General features: G+C 42.4%; 1 protein-coding gene across 1 annotated transcript in view; it reads right to left on the bottom strand.

The window, feature by feature from the left end:
- The window catches only part of LOC126273768 (zinc carboxypeptidase A 1-like), an 85,629-nt gene that overhangs the window by 8,467 nt on the left and 61,434 nt on the right, over positions 1 to 15,728 (bottom strand). Inside the window, exon 7 of the mRNA XM_049977061.1 lies at positions 5,563 to 5,647. Within this exon, the coding sequence (XP_049833018.1) occupies positions 5,563 to 5,647 (85 nt within the window). The remainder of the gene's footprint in view (positions 1 to 5,562; positions 5,648 to 15,728) is intronic.

The raw sequence follows: 15,728 nt of genomic DNA, 5'->3' as shown, positions 1-15,728 counted from the left end.
CAGCGGCCAGATATCGTTCTCTCTTTTGGAAGGAGCAGGTCCCAGACCGCCATCCAACCATCCTGATTTAGGTCTACTGTGATTCCATTAAATCTTTTCAAGCAAATACCTGCAGGTTGAAGAAAATTTTTTAAATGGTTAACACCAAAGCTACTGTTTGTTTCCTGCCTGACTAGTTTCGGGCTTTGCGTATTTTAAAACGCCATCTACTAAAGAAAACAAAATTTATTGCGAGTCGATGTGTCAAATGCGGGTAATATAGCTATCAGTGATACCATGGTTTATATCGTAACTGCTTATGAATTTGTATTGAGGATGTTCTTGGTGTGGACCGTTATATTTATTTTATCACACTTAACTCTATCTCACATCTACATTAAAAGAAGTTACAGCTGCAGCTGTAATTAACTCTCACAGTATTAAGTTAATGCACATTCCATAGGTATATACTCGTATTTTTCTTAATTGTGGTACCTTCATTGCCCATCATCATGTGATCCAAAGGACAACGATATTTATATACTAGGAAGAAGTTGTACGTATTGGATTAGACTCCGTGTGGTGCTGGCTTGTTTGTCGTGTTACCGTAATTTTGACATATGTCAAATTGCGTGCTTATGGAGTATCGTCTCAGTTGTGTGAGTGGATTCGTGATTTCCTCTCAGAGAAGAGACAGTTCGTAGTTATAGATGGTAAATCATATAGTAGAACAGAAGTGATATCTGGTGTTCCGCAAGGTAGTGTCATAGGCCCTCTGCTGTTCCTGATTTACATAAATGATCTAGGTGATAATCTCAGCAGCCCCCTTAGATTGTTTGCAGATGATGCTGTCATTTACCGTCCATTAAAATCATCAGACAATCAATTTCAATTACAAAATGTTCTAGAGAGAATTTCTGTACGGTGCGAAAAGTGGCTATCGGCACTAAACAAAGAAAAGTGCGGGGTCATCGACATGGCTACTAAAAGAAATCCGATAAATTTTGGGTATACGATGAATCGCACAAATCTAAAGGCTCTCAATCCGACTAAATACCTTGGAATTACAATTACGAACAACTTAAACTGGAAAGATCATATAAATAATATTTTGGGAAGGCGAAACAAAGATTGCGCTTTGTTGGCAGAACACTTAGTAGATGTGACAAACCCACTACAGAGACAGCCTACATAACACTTGTCCGTCCTTTGCTGCACTACTGCTGCGCGGTGTGGGATTCTCACAAGGTAGGATTGACAGAGGACATCGAAAAGGTTACGAAATTTCAATCACCAATTTTCTCTTACGAATGCGAAAGTATTTTGTTGACACCCACCTACGTAGGGAGAAATGATCATCATAAAATAAGAGAAATCAGAGCTCGAACGGAAAGATTTAGGTCCTCCTTTTTCCCAAGCGCCATTTGAGAGTGGAATAGTAGAGAAGAAAATTGTTCGGTAAAAAATTGTTCGGTAAACCGTTTGCCAGGCACTTAAGTGTGAATTGCAGAGTAACCATGTAGATGTAGACGTAATGCAAAAAATTTTCTTATAAATTTATTTTATTATCAATACTATTTATTATTCTATTGTTATATTACTATATTATTATCAATATTATTTTATTATCAATTTATTATCAATAATCTCTGATCTTGTGGAAATAGACAAAGCCCAAAACTAGTCAGCCAGTAAATAAACAGCAGCTTTGGTGTTAAGCATTCGTATTTTCTTCAACATGCAGGTAAGTAAGACTTGCAGTAAAGGTTTGTAATACGTAGATCGTTACTTAAATGAACTGACGCTGAATTCTGTCAGTATTCTTAACCAGAACTGACGCTGAATTATGTCAGTATTCTTAACCAGATGTCGTGACCAACATTAGTGGTAAGGCACATGAGAATGTCATTAATATGGTCGGGAGCGCTCCAAAAACCCAACTTTTGACTGCAAAAATTCCTCAGTTACATTTCTTGTAGAAGTTACAGGACGCGCATGAGTTGATATTCTCACTTTAAATCGGAAATCAGGTAACAGTAAACAAAGCAAATTCAACAAGAAGTGACACTTAAAACTGAAAGCACGGTTGTTGAACGAAGTCTCTGCTTCAGTAGAGAGTGCTCGTATTTACACAAATATGTGATATTTCAGCAAATAATATTTCGTAAATAAGTAAGAACTAGAGATTAGAAACCTCAAATCATAAATAACTGCCTCACGTGGGAACTGAACCACTGACCCGCACGTCGCCAGACAGTAACTATAAACGTTACATTACAGAGGACGAAGCTCAGTATGCGGAAATATTAGATTTTGTGAAGATGCAGTGTGCAGCTGCTTACCGGCTCCGCAGAAATAACGAAGTTTTGGGGCATCTTTTCTTGTAAGCTGGAATGTGTTTGCGAATGGAAATTCCTGACACAGTTTACCCTCAACTGCTCAAGCAGGGGACCAAACTTCGTTCCGTGCTTGCGTAACCTACGGGAACGGCATTGTGTCCAGTCAATAGCAAAGTCAAAGATACAGGGTGTCCAGAAACGGACTTCCTGATTTCAAAATTAAATATCTCGAAAGCAATGATAGATAGAGGAATGCAGTAAACGGTATGTTTATTGGGAAAGCTGTAAGAAGTTTATACAGCAGTTTAAAATAATAGTTACAAAAGCTGGTAACAGATGGCGCTGTAATCGCCATACGTAATGCCTAGTATAAATAGTGATCCGAAGCCCAGAGCGATCAGTTCCACTATTGAAACGTGAAAGGAAGTTAGCGTACCGAAGGAAGAGATTAAAACCATGTACTCCATTGAACAACGCGTTTTACTGGTGCTAGAGTACCACAGGTTAGAAGAGAGTCCTACGGCAACAAGGCGAAGTTTTCAAGCACGATTTAATGTTCCAAAAGGTCCCGATGCGAAAATCATTCGTACGCTCTTCGCAAAATTTCAACGAACAGGCATCGTAACTGATGATCTAGTGGAACATGTTGGCCGCAAGCAAACCGCAGTTACGCCTGAAAATATCGCCACAGTTTCCGGAATTATTCAGCGAAATCCAATGTCATCCGTCCGTAGAATTGCATGTGAGATTGGTTTGAAGCTTTCCAGCACGCAGAAAATACTGAGAAAGAGCCTACACATGTTTCCATTGAAAATTCAAACGCACCAGGCCATACCCGTACGAGCTGTGCAACAAAGGGTTGCCTTTGCTAATCAGATGCTCACCATGATTGATAGTGAAGGAGTTGATGTTGGCTGCATCTGGTTTACAGATGAAGCACACTTCCACCTGAATGGATACGTGAATAAGCAGAACTGGCGATTTTGGGGTTCCCAAAAGCCATATTGGTGTGAAGCGAAACCCCTGTATTCTCCCAAAGTTACTGTGTGGGCTGCAGTATGCAGCAGAGGCATTATTGGCCCTTTTTTCATTCGAGAAACGGACACTGGTGCACGTTACGTTGCAATTTTGGAACAATTTGTCGCCACACAGCAAGCGTTGGAGGATCGACGAGGTACTGAATGGTTTATGCAAGATGGAGCCCGACCACATCAGACCGAACAAGTGTTTTGCTTTCTTGAGGAATACTTTGGCAATCGAGTCATTCGTTTGGAATATCCCAAATTTACTGTTGCAACATGGATTGGACTCCGTATTCGCCGGATTTGACTCCCTGTGACTTTTTTTTTTTGTGGGGCACACTGAAAGACATGGTCTACCCGAAGCATCACGCCACGCTGGACGAGCTTGAATCGGCGATCTCTGTGGCATGTGAATCCATTTCGGTTGACACACTGCGAAATGTGATGGCGAATTTCATTCTTCGTTTGCGCCACCTCTGTAGTGCCAACGGTGAACATCTTGAAAACATTGTGATGTGATTGTTTGCAAAGATTGTTTTCATACAATTATTTCACTTATGTATGCTGATATGTATTGGGGAGAAGAGAAGTTTGTGGCACAACTTGACGAGAAGAAGGAATCGGTTGGTAGGACATGTTCTGAGGCATCAAAGGATCACCAATTTAGTATCGGAGGGCAGCGTGGAGGGTAAAAATCGTAGAGGGAGACCAAGAGATGAATACACTAAGCAGATTCAGAAGGATGTAGGTTGCAGTAGGTACTGGAAGATGAAGAGGCTTGCACAGGATAGAGTAGCATGGAGAGCTGCATCAAACCAGTCTCAGGACTGAAGACCACAACAACAACAAATGCTGATATGCGCTGTACAGCGTAGAGCGCTGTTTGTTAGCAGCTTTTGTAACTATTATTTCAAACTGCTGTATAAACTTCTTACAGCTTTCACAATAAACATACCGCTTACTGCATTCCTCTATCGATCTTTGTTTTCGAGATATTTAATTTTGAAATCAGGGAGCCCTTTTCTGGACACCCTGTATATTCGAAGAAGAGAGTATGTGTCTCTCACACTTACTCGAGAAAGTCTTCGAACTTTGTAATTGAGTGTTTCCTCCTCGTTGAGCATATCTTTCAGAAATTAGGTGCCAAATAGACGGTAGGACAATATCTTTAGCACCGTTGCAGGAAGAGGAGCAAGCGTGGAAGGCAGTGAGTCATTGAGAACTTCCCAGAGTCTTTCAGTCAGCCACGGTCACACCACTTGACAAACAATGTTCTCGCGCCTCGATTATGTAACACCGCTTATGCTGGTGTAAAATTACACAGAGTGCGCCAGGCTTCGTGAATTGGAATATGTGTGCATGAATACCACAAACTGGACTCTCCTTCTCTTTTGTAACTACTGTTCATCCTGGTAATGAGCGTGAAAAAAAAATGATAAAAATGTTAACTAAACAATGAACTATTTGTCAACATTAACTCTGCAATTTTATTCATTTTAACTCATTTAGAGGTGCACCTGAAGTGCTCAATAAAATAAATTATGATTTCTTATAAACAATCAACCAATCATTTTATGTTTTGTAGTTTCTGTAAATGATTTACTTGTAGTTTAGAGTAAAATATAATAAACTGTCAAATGATTTGCGCTTTGGTGCAAGCTTGCCGCAGAGGCTTCAGACAGAAAAATATAGATTTTTCTAAAACTGCGGTCGAACTACTCGTATACGACTGAGAAACTCTGATTACTAATACAGGTGCAGTTGTCCTACGTTTACTAACAAATTTGATTGCATGAAGTATCAAATGATCTCGACGGCACGAACAATTTTCGGATAATATTGCTGAGAAATATTAAGCGCTAAATTGTAAACAGAGTTAATGTACAAACAAAGAATTTATATTGATGGATTCGTCACTAGAATATGTCGCCACAGTTCGTGCAGAAATGTGAATATCGTCTGTATCTTCTCTGGGAGAGAGTCAACTGCCCATTGTGGTGCCACTCAGAAATTTAAGATCATTTTCTATGAAACAAAAGAAAGATGGGAAATATTTCATGTGTTATTTCTGTTCTCTACCACTATCAAGTGTGTTACTGAGCTACAACTTGCGGAGAATGAAAAAGGAAGCTGAGAAGTAGTTTGCGGGTTGAAGTAGAACTCGTATGCTCACACGTTATTGAAAGATTGGGTATTTTATCTGTGTAAAGCTTCATACTTACCGGTGATGTCGAAGATAGTTCCTGTCTGATATTTGGTGCCATATCTTCTAGAAAGTGCTTCCGCCGATATGTTGGCCACTTCCATCTGCAAAATGTAAACTTTTCTTAGCTTCGTACCTTACATCTATGAACATGAGTTTCACCCAAATCTTCAACTAACTGTCTCAAATTCCACTGTACTAATGCACACTTACTGTTATTGAGTCAGGAAAGAAACATTTCCAATAATACTCTTAGCAAACTAAAATTATAAAACCGTCCTCATTAAGCAATCGCTTTACGCTAGGCCGCAAGGTTTGGGCTGTTGTTAAGCGTGTTCACACACCGAAACAGAAGAGAAAGTAGACCTTAACACGAACCAGGACCAAATTATAGAGGAGGAGAATGAGGAATTACTTTGCCTCACGGAGCAGAGTCACATAAGTTCCCTTAACCACTTGGAACAATTTGCAAATTGATAGCAATTGAAAAATACATCTCCGTAAAGAAACAAAATTAGTTGTTAGCGTAATGTTTTATAAAGTCATGAATGACAAAATCCGCTACAGTCATCGAAATTATTTAATTCTAAAAAGGGAGGCATAATCCGCTTTCAGCACCTGCGTCCCAGCTTCTTGTGCACAGGTGCACATTAAAATGTGAGCCATGAAGGACGCATAACTGTGGTTAAAATACGTTAAAGCAGTGCATCCCTGGTACATGGCATGAAAAAGCATCCTCATCAATCCTAGGTCACGTTATGTACTATGGACGCATTATTTTAATATATTTTAACATATTTTAACCTCAGTTATGCATCTTTTATGGACTCACATTTTAATGTGCACCTGAAGATGGGAAACAGATCCTAAAATGAGGTCGTACTTCCTTTTCAGAAATAAATAATTTTTACAGCTGTAGCGGAATTTATATCAACAGCTGTGGACGTTCCGTCAGGAGAAACGTGTGTTTTATAAGGATTCCTAATAGATTATGAAGTGTATATGAACGATATCGTAGCCGTTTTAGGTTCCTGAAACCTTTTTGGTGGCCCACCTCCTTAGCGAAACAGTGGACATACCCAGCTGCAACGTGGAGGACTCAAAGTCTGTCGCTGGTACTCTAAACCACTAGTCATATGCGTCATGTGCGGGCTCTGCGGCAACAGCAAGAGCAAAGTGAAATGTTTTGATCCCAAAGTGAGAGGTTTTGTGTTTTAGGGAAAAAAGTTAAAATTATTTTTTGACGCAGTCTCCTATTAGTTCAGTCGAAACTGTCCAACGTTTTTGCACTGAGTGCATTGCATTCTTCATGTATCCCTATGGAAAGAATGAAAAATGTCTATTTACGGTAGGCACAGATCTTCGCTGGACTCCGTAAAAGCGTCTGGAACTAATGACTGTGACACATTAGTTTGGCATATGTTTATTATCGTCTCCAGCTCATATCCACATGTCTACCGATTATTTAAGTGTAAAATGGCGCCGTCAGTGGCGGAAGTGTACGCGGATGTTCCATTATGTTACGTGTTTGGATACTATAAAACTTGTCATCAACTGCATGCCCTCTCTAGGATCATAGCCAACAATCATTCAAGCGATTAACACACATCATTAAAACTAACATGGCAGGCAGAAATGGACTCGTGAGTGGATTTCATCCCTATGGTGTTCGACAAACACCGTAACGTCTTCTGACCAACAAACGCTTTAACCAGAGACCACTAGCTACACAATTTTTTTCTTGTTCGGATAGGAGTGGACGTGCGTAATACATTTCAAAACATATTTAGAATTTGGATTTTGGAAAACCATCCATTGGCCTTGGAGGGAAAGGACAGTATTTGCTGCACTGAAGTTTCAATGCGACAGGCAGGGTAGTGAGTCAATTATGAGAAAGATTAAAATATGGTGGTGGCTCTGTAGTGGGGTAACATAAAGACAAGGACAAAAATATTTTTTTCCTGTTGTACAATATGTCATGCTGGTTGGCTCTGAGTACTGTGGGACTTAACATCTGTGGTCATCACTCCCCTAGAACTCAGAACTACTTAAACCTAACCAAGCTAAGGACATCACACACATCCATGCCCGAGGCAGGATTCAAACCTGCGACCGTAGCGGTCACGCGGTTCCAGACTGAAGCGCCTAGAACCGCTCGGCCACACCGGCCGGCTGTCATACTGAGAGGAAGAAATACAAGGAAAGATCACAGAAATCCACGTGTAGCGTTAACATACGTAAGGTAGGCCTCAGTTACAGCAGACCATATGTAAGTCGACAGTTCATGAGCTGCAGCGGAGAGCAGCACTCACCAGCTCCTGGCTGTTGTCCGCCCGCTCTTAGCTGAGCCCGTAGGGCCACATGAGTGCCTGCTTATACGTATGCAGCGAGACGTACACCAGCAGACGCTCCTTCAGGCCTCGCAGGAAATCCGACAGCGACCGCGTCTCTGGCTCCGAGAATGGCGAAGATCCTCTGTAGTGCGGCGAGCAGGGGTTGTCGCTGGATCCAGAGTCTTCGCAAAGCAGAGGACAGAAAAGCCGTGAGAGTTAACAGCCACCTCATCCCCGAACAACAGTGCCTGGACAAGGATTGGAGTAGAGCAATGTAACATGCAAACCTACACACAATGGTCCAAGCCCACTTTTGGCATTAAAACTGTTGAACACACACAAGGCTCATGGGCATCCATTGATTTGAAGCAAAAGGTTCCTCATTGGAGAAAGCATGTAAAAAGGAGAGGAAGGAGGATCTGTGTTAAACCACACTTGGAAGACAGTGTCCTTAGAGACGCAAGTACAGTATCAGTACCAATGAGAGGTCACATAACAACCTTATCCCAGCGTCACAACAACACGTCCGGAGAATCCCGCCCGCCCTCTGCCCAAGCCTATTCGGCAATTGCGTGAGGTACTTCCAGTGTCAGGATGTAACCAGATATGTGTCATGTGTCCTCTCTTTCGACACCCGCACCTGAGGGATACTTCTGTGTGGTACATTCAAGGTCACGATGTAGCCTGATATCTGGTCAGTGCATCTAGGGCAATTGTGGGTCATAAAAATCGCGGAAAATGGAACATTATGCCACTCACCCCATTCACCATTAGGAATCAATTTCCCCCTCCTCTCCCCCTTTCTATTACTATTCCAATTATATGTGGTTTGTCATTTGAGGTCCTTACGCCATAGTGAATCATCACCAGAAGAGTCATCCTAGTTAAGAAATGGCAGCAAATATTACCATAAGATACTTTGACATTACAGAGCATGACAGACTTGGCTAGATTAATGTAATTTAAGAGGTCATAGCATATCCTCCAAAACGACAGAAAATATTAACATAATTTATGACATAAAGCACTTTGACATTAAATATAAGACTGAATAATTTGCCTAGTATGATATTTAAACAAATACGCCATATCCTGTGATAAACAATTAGCGCAGGGTCATACTGCCAGAAACACACCAATATTTAATACTGCAACAGATATACAGGGTGAGCACAAAGTCTTGCCTTGATTATAACAATGTTTTACCGAATAACCGTTTGACATAATAATTTACATTTGATGCTGCTACATAGGTTAGTGTTACTATTTTTTTTAAGACCGCTTAATTTAGTAATAAATGTCGAGACGGTATTCCAGTTCCCGCCAGGAGTTTCGTAACGTGTGTTCTGTCACAGTACCCACAGCAGCTTGTATCCTAGCCTTCAGTTCGTCAACGTCAGCAACTGGTGGGACGAAGACTCTGTCCTTGATATAGCCCCAGAAAAAAAAGTCAAGGGGCATAATCTCTGGAAAGCGGGGTGGCCAGGGTGTTGGACCGTTCCTTCCAATCCACCGATCCGGGAATGTTTCATCCAGGAAATCATGCACTATCAAAGCCCATTGGGAGTGCTCCATCTTTCTGGAAAATAATCAGTCGTTGATATTCTTCTACTGTGGGGCAATGAACTGTTGCAAAACGTCTAAGTAAATGTTAACGGTAATGGATTTTTCCGCGAAGAAAAATAGTCCAGAAACCGTGTTATGCATGAGGCCGCACCCAACATTCACTTTTTCGCTGTCTCGCTGTATCTGTACATTAGCATGTGGAGACTCTGAACACCATAGACGGACATTATGCCTATTTACCATTCCACTGACATGAAAGATGGATTCATCGGTAAAGCACATGCGATTTATGTAATCGTTGTCGCATTCAATCCTGTGGAGAACCTCATATGCAAATTTAGCACGTGTCAGCAAATCATTCAGTTGCAAAGCCTGGACGATTTGCACTTTGTAAGCGTGCAACCTAAGCCTTTCATGAAGAATCTGCTGGCGGTATTTGAAGTTCACGTGATGCTTGACGAGTTGATGCGGACTCCGTTGAAACGACTGTCGAACACGATCAACAGTTGCATCAATTCCGAGTCGTGCGCGCGGAGAGAGCGGACGTTGTTATCACAGCGCTCGCGTGTCTTTGTGTTGTTACGGCTGGGAATACTCAGACGGCTGCTCGCGTCTCGTTTCGACCGAGCCGCCTTCGAAGCTTGGAGATTGTGTACTTGGTTACCGCCGTGTCGAGATTATGCCTCCGGGCTAGCCGGACGCTAGGAAGATAGTCAGGGAATATAGAGTACCAGGGCCCCATTCACGTTGGGTAAACCCGCGCACTCTGAGGCAAAGGCAGATTGTTCTCTCTCAACAGCCACCCCATTCTCACCTTGCCAAGGTAACACCACAAATTCCGCCATGGAGTCCCACGGGACTTCCATGACAGATGGGGAACCGCCGCCCCAACTATCCACATCATCATTCACATCACCACCAGTCACCTCACCCACAACACAGGTAGAAACACCACCAGCAAATGATAGCCACAACACAAACATTGTACCGGCTACCAAACAAACAGCAGGGAAACGCAAAGCAACCATTGACAGCCAGACGAAGTTGCAGAACAACAGCAACAAAAAGAAAACCCAGGACTCAACAGATGATCCCACTCCCAACTCAGAAGACGAAAACAACGAACAAATGGAGTACGAGATCCCCGTCTCTAACAAGTTCGAACTACTGCCCGATAACGATGCGGGAAATTCCAGAACAGGGGAAAAACAGCAAGCAACCCAGACAAAGAGACTGCGTATTCCGCCGATCGTTGTCAAGGAAACATCCCAATACCTGGAAATAGTCAAAGCACTCCGCAACAAACTGAAAGGGGACCTCAAAACTAGAAGTCACAGTGACGAAATCACATATCAATTCTCACACCCAGATGATTTCCTAGCATTCAAGGGATATCTGACCGAAAACAACATACAATACTACACACACGATATGCACGCCTTTAAGCCATTGAAAGTAGGTATCAAAAAGCTACTACCAACCATAGACCCCAAGATCATTCATGAGGTCCTCTTAGATCACAACTTACCTGTCATCAAAGTAGCGCACATGACATCATTCGATGAGAACACTCAGAAAAAAGTGACTTTACGTCACTTTCAAGTTACACTTGAAAATACCGAAGAGGCGAAAAGAATATACGACCTCAAAGCAATGTTTCACATGCAGGTGACAGTTGAAACATATCGAAGTCCACAGGGATTGACCCAATGCCACAATTGCCAGGGTTATGGACATGGGTCGCGTAACTGCACCCTTCGTCCAAATTGTGTCAAATGCGGGCAACAACACAAAACAGCAGACTGCCTAAAGAAACCAGAAGCAAAACCAACTTGCTACCACTGCAAAGGAGAACACACGAGTAGCTTCAAAAAATGCCCAGTATATTTAAAACTCTTGCAGACTCAGCAAGAGAGAAAGAAAGCGAAAACCCCTGCACAAAACAGGCTGGAGGAGGAAAGAGCCAAACAAACAGTACAACTCAATCCCACAAACTTTCCAGCACTGCGGAAAACAAGAGGATGGGCACAACCAAACGCTACCCCCACAACAGAAGAAAACAGCAACACCTCCGAACACACATCACAACCAGCATCAGGAATTGGTTCAGACATCAAAGAACTTCTAGGTTTCATCACACAATTTGACATTCCAAACATATTAAGCACAATCAAGACAGCAGCAGAGCAGCTAAGACAAGCACAGGACAATTTCACCAAAATCACAATTTTATTTCAAGCCGCTGTTAGCATTCTTGGTGGCAAATAGAGCAGTAAAAATCATGAATTGGAATGCCAATGGCATTATAACTCAAAAACATACTCTAGCGGAATTCCTAGATGAGCAAAAGATCGACATTGCGCTCATCACAGAGACTCACCTGCAACCAAACCAGACCTTCAAAATCAGGAATTATGTGGTCCACAGAAATGACAGACCGAACAGACCAGGTGGAGGAACAGCCATTCTGGTCAAAAACAAAATTGTACACAGACGTATCACCTCACCTCATCTCACTAGAATGGAATCAACAGCAATTGAAACAAGATTATTCAACAAAACCATTACCATAGCAGCAGCTTACAATCCACCTACAGGAAGGAGCATATGTCCGCAAGACCTTGAGAACCTTTTCCAAATGCATCAAAATGTTCTGATCGGTGGTGACCTAAATGCTAGACACAGATCCTGGAATTGTCATGCCACAAACACCAATGGCAGAACGCTCCGTAGATTTCTGGACAACAAGCCGAGCATCTCCATCATAGCTCCAGACAGGCCAACACACATTCACTACGACACAAGATGCCGCCCAGACATACTGGATATTTTTCTATCAAAAAATCTGACATGGAATACGACAACGGAGGTGGTCAACGACTTGGACTCAGACCACCACCCCGTAATATTAGAAATCAATGGAAACCTGGTTAACTTTCATGACAACAGAACCATCAAGGAATCCACAACAAACTGGATAAAATACAACCAACTACTTACAGCATACACTCCAGAACTACCTCCTCTTCAATCAAAAGCCCAAATCAACATAGCCATAGAAGAAATCACCACAATCATAAAGGATTGCAGCAAAAGATCTACAACAACAATAACCCACACCACAGGTAGAGACACACTACCCCCACACATCCGGAACCTAATAGAGGAAAAAAGAAACACCAGAAAGAGATGGCAAAACTACAGGGACCCAGCCGACCGACGAAAGTCAGAACAATTGGCCAGGAGGATCAAAAGAGAGCTCCAAAACCACCGTAGCGAGGCATGGGAGGAAACGTTACGAGAAGCAGAAAGGAACCAGGAAAAATTCTGGAAAATTCTTAAAACTCGTAAACTAAACGAAACATCTATACAGCCGCTCCATGGGGAACGTGGAATAGTCTACGACCCCATAGACCGAGCTGAAGCACTGGCGGATTCGCTAGAAAGGCAATTCCAAGCACCAGAAGCGGTAGATGACGAAAGTGATGACCACCAGGAAATGGTACTCAGAAGGGTAAACCGCATCCTAAGTGCCCCGATCAGAACATCTTTCAATCCAATAAACGCAGAAACCATATCATACCACATCAGAAACATACATCCTAAGAAGGCATCAGGCCCAGATTCCATCAAACCGCAACTACTACATCATCTACCTCCAGCAACTATCAATTATCTAACATCAATATATAATGCTTGCTTAAGATTAAATTACTTTCCCAAAACTTGGAAACAGGCCCGAATCATCACATTACCAAAGCCAAATAAGGACTTATTATTTCCGCAAAACTATAGGCCAATTTCCTTGTTAGACTTCCTAGGAAAAGTCCTCGAAAAGCTCATTCAAACGGAACTGAAGAAATTCCTAAAGGATAACAACATAATCATCCCAGAACAATTCGGATTCCGCGAAGAACACAGTACCATCCACCAGGTGACCAGACTCGTCGAGCACATATGTCAGGCCAGAAACATTAGACACAGTACTGGAGCAGTCCTGCTTGACATTGAAAAAGCATTCGATAAGGTATGGCATCAGGGCCTTATTTACAAGCTTCATCACTACAACTGCCCCAACCACATCATCCACATTATTGCTTCTTTTCTCCGCAACAGAGCATTCTATGTCCATGTACCAGGAGCGGCAAGTAACACTAGATCCATAGAGGCTGGAGTCCCGCAAGGCTCAGTGCTGGGCCCCATCCTCTACTCAATATACACAAATGATATCCCCAAACAGCTGGGAGGACACTTATCACTATTTGCAGACGACACTGCAGTGTACCGCAGCAGTTCAAACCTGCAATATATAGTCACAAAAATAGAGCAACACCTACAATCCATCCAGAAATGGGCTAACCAATGGAAAATAACAATAAACACGGAGAAAACCCAAGCAATACTATTCACATTCAAAAGAATACCTCCTAACCTACATATACGCTTCAGAAATAACAATCTTCCATGGTCAGACACAATAAAGTATCTAGGTATCAAGCTGGACAAGAGGTTGACATTTAGAGACCATGTTACACACATTTGTAACAAGGCTGCAGGAGCAATATTCAGACTGTACCCCATCATTAAAGGTAACAGAATAAATATGCGCGCCAAAAAGAAGATCTTCAAAACCATCATAGAACCAGCCATCACTTACGGCTCTGAAATCTGGTCAATGGCCGCAGACACCAACATAACAAAAGTACAAAGGGTGCAGAACAAATTCTTCAGAATTGCTGCTGATGCTAGCCGGTACCAGACAAACCGAGACATATACACAAATCATAACATACTCAAAATCCCGGAAATCTTCCAACGAAAGTCCATAAAGTTTTTCCACCAAACCACGGATTCGAACCACCCACTCATCAGAAATCTGGGACAAAATCCACCCGACCCAAGAACGAGATTTCCCATCACGACAAACACCAGAAACTACAACATACCATGATAAACAGTATACAAAACAAAAATAAAATAAAATAAAAACATCATAACACTCACTTAAACTTAAACAACAAACATCTACATACACTCATGACCCTATCATCCCATCATTTTGTTACCACATATCATCAGACAGAAGGCAGGGATCAAGACAGATCCGGTCCTTCGAACACAGGGGTTAAATACCCATCAGACCAGCTCTCTCTCTCTCTCTCAACAGTTGCATCACTCACACGGGGCCTGCCACTTCGAGGACGATCTTCAACGGCGCCTGTTTCGTTAAGCTTTGCATACCATCGTTTTATTGATTTAACGTCAGGAGGGCTGCGTCTGTAAGAAGCCCGAAATTTACGCTGAACACTGATGGGCGATTTCGTTGCGTGAAACCAAAGCATACATTGCGCTTTCTCTTCCTTTGTCGCCATTTCTCCAGCAACTAACGTGACCTAAGAGGCCGCGTCGGTGTTGTGGAGCCCTGGCGCCATCTGTTGGTCACAACACTAACCTATGTAACGGCATCAAATGTAAATTACTGTGTCAAACGATTATTCTGTTATAACTTTTTATAATCAGGGCAAGGCTTTGTGCTCATGCCGTACATTAAAATTAAGTCTACGAGAAACTCGCCTCTGCATTATTAGTAGGCCACATCACTGTAAGATCGCCTTAGAGAAGGAGGAGTGTAGCAGACTTGTAAATAACGATAGAAAAGTCCTAAAATTTACGCGCATTGCTAAATTTACTCTTTAAACGATTGCCCAAACCCAACACAGACATAAGGTAGTAACGGTACAGAAATGCACTATACTTAAGAGAAACTTTAAAAAATACGAGGAGTAGTGTTGCGTAGTATCTGAATAGATAGCCGGTGGAGTGCGCATTGCCAGCGCTGCTGCCTCACGTACACCGTCTGACCTGGCGAACTGCCGCTCACCCAATGCCAAAGCCATCTCGACATCATAAGTCTTGGCCAACACTAGCAAGTGGATGCGTCCCATGGGCAACTAGACAGCGAGAGAGAGAAGAGAGAGAGAGAGAGAAATTCGTCTACCTTTGTCGCAGACCAGAACGTGCGCTTTATGTAGATAACGGTTATAGCATTACACTCTCTCTCTCTCTCTCTCTCTCTCTCTCTCTCTCTCTCTCTCTCTCTCTGTCGCACAAGGTACTAGCTGCTAAGAAATTCGATCACGTGTGGTAGCTAGTGGTCAGCAGGAAGTAGCCGGCAGAGGCGCATAGATCACGGGGGACAGCCCATGCTTCAGAATGCAGGCCCAACATCGACAAGTTGCAATTCGCCACAATGCAAGTTATATTACCCATCGTGCTATTTTTATCA

The sequence above is a fragment of the Schistocerca gregaria genome, chromosome 1 (genome assembly GCF_023897955.1).
Source record: "Schistocerca gregaria isolate iqSchGreg1 chromosome 1, iqSchGreg1.2, whole genome shotgun sequence".
Lineage (NCBI taxonomy): Eukaryota > Metazoa > Arthropoda > Insecta > Orthoptera > Acrididae > Schistocerca > Schistocerca gregaria.
Note: the sequence above shows the minus strand (reverse complement) of the source record. Positions and strands in the feature narration are given on the sequence as shown.